The sequence below is a fragment of the Manis pentadactyla genome, chromosome 7 (genome assembly GCF_030020395.1).
Source record: "Manis pentadactyla isolate mManPen7 chromosome 7, mManPen7.hap1, whole genome shotgun sequence".
Taxonomy (NCBI): Eukaryota; Metazoa; Chordata; class Mammalia; order Pholidota; family Manidae; genus Manis; species Manis pentadactyla.
The window spans coordinates 107070396-107078080 of NC_080025.1; the positions used below are offsets into that span (position 1 = coordinate 107070396).

General features: G+C 50.8%; 1 protein-coding gene across 4 annotated transcripts in view; it reads right to left on the reverse strand.

Annotated features, from left to right (window-relative positions):
* DPY19L1 (dpy-19 like C-mannosyltransferase 1) overlaps positions 1-1564 on the reverse strand; it is a 108597-nt gene extending 107033 nt beyond the window's left edge. For all 4 annotated transcript variants that reach the window (XM_036897358.2, XM_057504652.1, XM_057504651.1 and 1 more), the window contains exon 1: positions 797-1564. In XM_036897358.2, the coding sequence (XP_036753253.2) occupies positions 797-1085 (289 nt within the window). In that variant the 5' untranslated portion in view covers positions 1086-1564. The remainder of the gene's footprint in view (positions 1-796) is intronic.
* Positions 1565-7685: the final 6121 nt, after the last annotated feature.

A 7685-nucleotide genomic window follows, 5' to 3' on the forward strand; every position in this document is an offset into this window, starting at 1 on the left:
TACTGGCTGACTTAGAAAAATAAGGCCTGTTATTCAACTGCTAGTAACTTGCCTTACCGGAATGTCAATCAGAAAACAAAGGAACTCTGAAGTCGGTTCTCAACCTGTGAATATTTCAACTTTATTTTTTCAAAACATCGTTACACATCATCCATTTGGTACATCGCAGCAGGAAAGGGAGGGAGGCCCTCCCCACTACAAGTTCCCTGGGCAGCTGGGAGGATTATGGCTCGGGTGCCCAAAACACAACACGACCTGGAAAGTGACATACCGAGGGGAATCACAAGCAGAGTGTTACCGGCGGTTTAAGGCCACGAAGAAAAAAAGCACGCTAAAATTTAATTATAAGTTTAGTAACTTTCTAGGACAGGGGACTTGCTCTTTCTTTGGGCTAATCGCTTCCATCCCAAAGCAAACCATCCTCCCCAGCAGGGGCCGAGATTACGGGAAGGCGGCCGGTCCGCGCCAATCCGCAGCGCCCAAGTCTAGTTAGCTCAGACCTGTCAGTTCCCGGCCAGGCCGGGCAGCTGTTGATCTCGGGGCCATTTTATTTTTTTTATGCAGAGACTGAGAGCGGATGGTAAGGGAGCGAGGAAGGCTGAGCCAGGGGGAAGGGAAAGGGAAGAAGAGGTGAGGACGTCCCAGGAAAAGTCGGAGAGGGTTGCAAACAGGCAGAGACTGGCCGGCGGGGCACTGCTGCGCGAAGGCGGGAGGGAGGCGGAGGGCAAGGGTAGAGGGGCGGCCCGCGCCTCAAAGTTCCGCGAACCGGCGGCGCCCGTGCGCTGGGGCTGCTCACCTAGCAAGAGCGTGGTCCAGGTCCGGCCGCGCCCCGCGCGCCGCAGGCCCAGCGCCCCGCGCAGCCCGGCCGCCAGGCGTCCCCGGAGACCGCCCCCGGCGGGCGGCGCGACGGGCTCAGCACGGGGCCCCTTCCTGCCCGCGGCGCCCTTGCGCCCGGGTGACGGAGGCGCGCGCTCGGGCCCGGGTTCCTCAGCGCCAGCGTCCGGCGCCGCTCTCAGCGGCGACCGGGAGGCGCGGGGCGGCTTAGGGGCTGCCTCTCGGTGCTTGTTCCGCGCCTGCAGGACCATCTTGGCATAGTCGCGCCTGCTCGCTGCGCGCGCCCGGACGGTGGCCAGGGATCGGCGGGCTGGCGGGGCAGCCCGAGTGCCGCTCACTCTCCCGCGGGCTGGCGGGCGAGCGGAGGGCGGGCAGGTCCCTCCCCGCGGGCCAGGAGGCGGGGATAGCTGCAAAGCCAGGCGGCAGCTGCCTGCCTGGCTGGCTGTGCGGCCGGGAGGCGGCGCCGGACTTGCGCGCCCGCAGCCGTTGCCGCCGCTCCGGTTGTCACGGCGACCGCGAAACGCCGGGGGTCGGGGGCGGGGACACCCTGCGAGCGGCCGCGGCCCTGCCTCCGCTGCCCCTCCGCGCCGGACGCGCGCTCCAGGCCTGCTAGCGCGCACGCGCAGACTCCCTGCGCTGGCCGGGGCGGACCTCGCGGCTGTCCTGCGACCCTTGCCCTGCCCCGGGCCCGAGCGGGGCTCTGTCTGGGAGAGCGCGCGGACCTCTTTCCGGGAGCGGCCCCGCCCTGTGGGAGTGGCCTGGAAAAAGAAAGGGCTCTCTTGGGGTGGCCGCTGGTTGAAGTTTCTAACGGGATTAAGGCTGCGCGTCGTGCCGGGCAAAGCTCGCGTTGCCCGGGAAGCTTGTTGCGGGGGCGGCCAGTCGGGAAGGAGGCACTCGGGAACGACCGGTGGGGGCGGTCGCTAAGCGAGCGCCCCGCCGCGGGAAGGCGATCCACCAAGTCGAGCCTCGGCCTCCTGGTACCACGACGTGTGGCCTCACCCTTCAGTCCGCTGCCGAGGGCAGCTCCCTCTTTCACTGATGGGACGAACGGGACAACCCGATTAAAAATGGCAGCGAAGTATCCCAGGGGAGCTGGTAAGGGTTGAGACACAGTCTGTGTCTGACAGAAATGTAAATTGAAAACCAGGGTAGGAGTCCAGGCTGAGGGTGATAAAGTTGAATGGCCCGAAACGGAAAGACTATCAGCACGTATGTTCTGTTAGTTTCACATGCTGTAACTTCGTGGCTTAAAAGAAAGCAGAAATTTTTATTTGCTGATAAAATACAAAACTTTAGTCGAAAAAAAAATTTTTTTTTCACGGAGCTCAATTCCTGAGTTAAAGAAGCCCAGGAAGATTGGGAGAACCGGGCAGATCCCAGTTAGCCCTTCTCCCCTTCCCCCCAAGACGCCGGCGTTCGCGGCGCGCAGCCTTACAGCCTCCTTGACAATGGAAAGGTTCCCGTTCTCGCCGTGTCCAGTGGGCTTGACCCAAAAGTCCGTAAGTTCCAGTTTTGTAAATCAAGCCACATCGTTCTTATCACCATTGTAATTCCAGCGGCTTCACATGGCTGTGGATCCTCTCCCTTAAGTTCTCTGCCCCGCGATTTATTAAAGAAGCTAATACATTCATTCACTATTATGTATTTTAAGGGACAATGAATTCTTTTGTAAGGGAAAAATTCTTGCTATGCTAGTTAATAACCCCTCATAATCTGTATAGTTTGTGGGTTTTCAGGTGTCTTTATTGGAGCTAGGATCGACTTTTTACACACTGACTTTTTTTTAAAATTATTGGAAGTGATATTATAGAATGCTTGGATTCTGAAGTAATGTCTCAGATGGATCCAGTGTTACCCTACTGGATTTATTTTAATTTATCCATTAGATTAAAAGAAACATAATCCAATGCCTGTTGAGGATAATACAAATAATTTGATGACTGATCTTTTTTAATGATTAGAAAATTACAATGGAAAATGAGGTTCAATAATTGAAGTATTGGATTGTCTCCCCCCGTACATGGTATGCTGGATTCAGAACTGCCTCCCTTCAACAGGTATCATTTTATCAGAGGAAACACTTGTTGAGTGATTAAATGAAGTGAATGAATGAAGGAGATAACATAATCAAAGAATTATTCAGAAGGGGTGGTGAGAAGGCCGGTGAGGAGGCCTTGTGTTCTGCAGTATGCTGGAATGTCACTTAGTTCTAGCCATCCTCTCAAATTTCTAGAACCTGGCTATGCAAGTTTGCTGAATTGAATTGAAAGAGGAACACCTATATTTAAGACACACCCAGCAGGTTTTGATCCGTCCATCAGTGCTGATGGGACCTCTCTCTTCTTTGGCTTGGTGACCAAGTGGAGAATCTCTGAGAGGGGCAGTAAAGGGTATTGGTTAAAAATATGGTAAATTTAGGCCCAGATTCCAGTCTTTGCTCTGACACATACTAGCCCTGTAACCTTGGCCAATTTATAAGACCTTTTTGTATCAGTTTCCTCATCTCTAAATTGGTATTAATAAAAACATCTACCCTACAAGTTTGTAAAAGGTAAGACAGTGTATATAAAGTATCTAACAACTACTTCCATTAAAGTAGTTGCACAATAAATGTTCAAAGCAGTGGATGATGTGTAAGGAAGATGGCAGGTCCTCTGTCCTCCCAGTGCTTGAGGCTGACAGTCTAGGATGGGTGTGAGGATGCAGCAGAGTAGAGCCTGGAAGAGCAATGACAGCTGTGTGATCTTTGGACCAGCCCTGCACTCCCTGGGCTTCACTTACCTTAGCTGTCTGAGCAGTTGATCCTCCCCTGAAGTTCCCTGCTTCCCACATGTGTTTTACAAATGATCCCATCTGGTGGGTCATTAAGCCCAGATAAAACAGTAGGCAACTCTTGCCCCTCTCCCCTCCCACACAGGATGTTTCACACAGGAAGGTGGTAGAGCAGAAACTAGAACGGTCATGGAAGGCTATATGCTGGATTTCATTTTGTATATAAACTGTGAGATCCATAAGAGCAGGGAATTGAGATAATTCTTATCTGTACCCTTAGGCCAGTGCCTGCCACATAGTGGTGGATACTAAAAAAAAAAAAAAAAAGACTTTTTTTGTTTGAAAGCGCCTTTTTAAAAAATGTGTTATGCACAGATGATCCTAGGAATTGATTCAAGATTATAACAGATTAAGCGTTATAACCACTGGCCTTCTTTAATGTGCTTTTCTTTTCAGGAATTCTGGATGCACCAAGAAGGTACTTATGTGCCACTATAGAAATACTGGGCCAAGGCAGACCAATTCCAGGGACAGGAACCTAACAGAGCAACCACTCAGTGAAGAATCCCTGGTCTAGTCCCCAGGGTGCAAACCCAATCCTCTTCTCACTAAAAGCTACACTTTGGGCATTTGAAATAAAAAATTTTAATTAAAAAATAGTTTTTTAAAACTTTGGCAATGAAAGGTGGAGAAAGACAAGTACCAAATGATTTCCCTCATTTGTGGAGTATAACAACAAAGCAAAACTGAAGGAAGGAAACAGCAACAGACTCACACACTTCAAGAAGGGACTAGCAGTTACCAAAGGGGAGGGGTGGGGGAAGGCAGGTGGGGAGGGCGGGAGAAGGAGATTCAGGGGTATTATGATTGGCACACATGGTGGAGGGATCAGGGGAAAGACAGTGTAGCACAGAGAAGGCAAATGGTGACTCTGGCATCTTACTACACTGATGGGCAGTGACTGCAATGGGGTATGGGGGGGACATGATAATGGGGGTGAATGTAATAACCACATTGTTTTTTCATATGAAACCTTCTTAAGAGTGTATATCAATACCTTAATAATAAATAAATAAATAAACAAAACTGTCAATGGAGAGAGAGAATATTAAAAGGAAATGAGCATAAAATAATAGAGAAAGACAAGTGAATGTGCAAAACTAAAGCTTAGTGATATTAAAGTATAGGGACCAGGGAAACACTGTTAAATGAGCAATGAAAAGTGAAATTTGGTCAAGGGAAGACTATGATGAGAACCAATTTCCTTATTTCTCTACATTGGCATTTTAAAGGCCCTATTTAACACTTTCAAATTTCGCACTTTTCCTAACACTTGCTCTCCTACTCACAGAGCAACAGCAAAAGGGAAATCTTGGCTATGGCATCTATTTCTCACTTCTTTGGACTGGGTCGCTTGATCTCTCTTGGAGAGGTGTCTTGGGGTCAAGTTCTAGATTCTGGCGAGTTTCAGGTTCCTCATTAGTTGCTCATATCGAGAAAGGAACCTGCACAATCGCAGAAACCTACAGTGGTTGCAGTAAAACCTATCTGTGTAACATTCAGCTTTCAGCAAAGCTCCAGCATTAACTTGTCACAGAATTATAATGTGTTCCTTTAGTCTCTGGTGAGAACAAATGTAAATTGCTACTTTATTGCTTTTCAAATTTTATCTTCTTTCTTTCTGGTAGCTGACCTTGTAATTTAAACTATTCATGCTCCAGTAAGTGTTCCTGAGAAACTGAGAGAGTTCATTATCAGTCCTGGTTATAGTGCATCCTCAAGAAGCCCTCTGTGGCAGAGATGCATGTCTCTCTAAAACGCAGTTCTGTTACTGAGGGCTTACTATGTCCTTAGCAGATATTAGAGACATTAAAAATTCGTATACTAAGTCTCCATCCCCACAGGGCTTACAGTTTAGTTAGAGAGACAGGGTAAGCTGGAACAAAGTACATACCCAGAGTGCCCCGGCATGGATCCGGGCCCTGAAAGTCCTCTGAATCTGTCTGGACCTGAACATTCCTCCCTGACGGATGCTGAGCTCCCACACACACACATACACGTGGTCTCAGGAATACCGGGAGCCAGTAAATGCCACCTCTAGCCTCTAACTGGGACCAGGACTTGCTTGCATCCAGGGGGCCTCTGCTGACTTCTGGTCAAAAGCCTGAGCCTCCCTCTCACCTGCCCCCAGACACAGATAAGGCGGGGGACTGGTTCACTTAGACATTGTATCATCAGACTCCTGACCCATCTCCAGGGTAAGCACCTGGATATATCCCACTTGGCTCTCACCCCTACGTTGCCTCCTTGTGCTCTCTGAGACCACCAACCAGGCCTGATACACTCAGTTCCTCTCAGTAGTCCCCACCTCACAGCTCCTCCTAGAGACCTCTTCTCCTGTGAGGGGCTCATTCCTCCATAGCTCCAACCCTCCTTTCCCCCGAACTGCTCATGGACAACTCCTTGGAACTCCATGTCATCTCTACCCTTTGCCACTGCTGTCCTGTACACACTGCTTGGTAACACCCCCATTCATTCTAGCCCTGGCCCCAGTCCTCTCTGGCCCTGCCAGCACTTCCCCCTTCTAACCCGGCCTCCCAGCTCCTTGGCACCCTCACCTCTGTGACCTGCACTCCTACTCCAGGTCACCCACCCACTCTTATGGTCTCACCCTGATCCCTTTCATCACCCCAATCTGGCTTTGCCTCTGCATTTTAAAATTCAAACCACCCAACTGCCAATGACTCTGAGTCTCTCCATTATTCCGTCTGAAGTGCCAGGGCCCATCACTGCAGCTCTCTCTGCCAGGACCCTGACCTCCTACCCCAATAGTCCTTCTCTCTCACCCACCTGGCAAAATTGCATGCCAACTTTGGGTCTACACCCGTGTTGCTGAGGAGCACAGGAGAAATCCTACAATTTGGAAGGCAGGAACCCCTATGCATTCTTAGTTTCCCTCAGCAACTGGACCCTAAGTGCTGCCCTGGATTCCTTCTACATTCCTCTGGTCCCATTCTCCAGATCAGGTATAGCAGATGTTCACTAGAGCTCCAGACTGAATATTTGTGTCCCTTCAGAATTATGTGTTGAAACCTAATCCCCAGTGTGGTGGTGTTTGGACATGGGGCCTTTGGGTGGTGATCAGATCATGACAGCACAGCCCTCAGGAATGGAATCAGTGCCTTACAGAAGAGACTTGAGAGCTCCTCCCCGCCTCCCGCCACAGAAGAACACTGTGAAAGGAAGGCCATCCACGGACCAGGAGGGAGGCCCCCGCCAGACACTGAGTCTGCCAGTGTGCTGACCATGGACTTCCCAGCTTCTGAGCTGCTCAGAAAGAAATTTCTGGGGTTTTATAGGCCACCCAGTCTATAGTATCCCATTCTAGCAGCCTGAGCTGACTAAGACAACTAGTTTCTCAAACTTGTCACCACTCCCACACCCGCAGAAGACTGTCTTGCCTCCTGCCCCACATAGAAGCTGTACAGCATCAAAAGGAGCTGTGCTCCTGTCCTCCCATGCCCCCCAAACTCACCAAGACCCTCCCTCCCTGTAGGAAGGAGTCTCTCTTCCGCACACAGCCTCCCCCTCCGACCCCAGTCCACCAGCTTGGTGCCTCGCTCTTCCAGCCAACTGCTTGGTCATCTCTCAAACCATCTGAGCTGTGGTCCAATGCCTTAAGCTTGCCCAAGTGGCTTCTGTCTTGACTAGGACCCTCCTCCAAACCCACATCTCCCAAGGCAATGGCCTCTGCCTCCTGCCCCTTTCACAGGCACCACTAGCAGTGTCCCTTGTACCTGTTGCCTCTGCTTCCTCATTTCCCAGTCACTCAGGCTCTTGAAGTCTGGTGTGGTGTCTAACACGCCACAGACCTGCCCTCACCGAGATCGCTGGTAACCTTCCTGTCGCTGGGCCACAGGACACCTCAGCCTTTATCTTGTCATCTGAACACTCCCTTCCTTTGGTTTCTCTGACCCACATGCTCTTGGTTTTTGTGTCTCTTCGGCTGGTTTTTTTTTTTTTTGGTCTCTCCCCTGAAGGCCCCTTGTGTTTACTAAATGTTGATGTCCCCTAGGGTT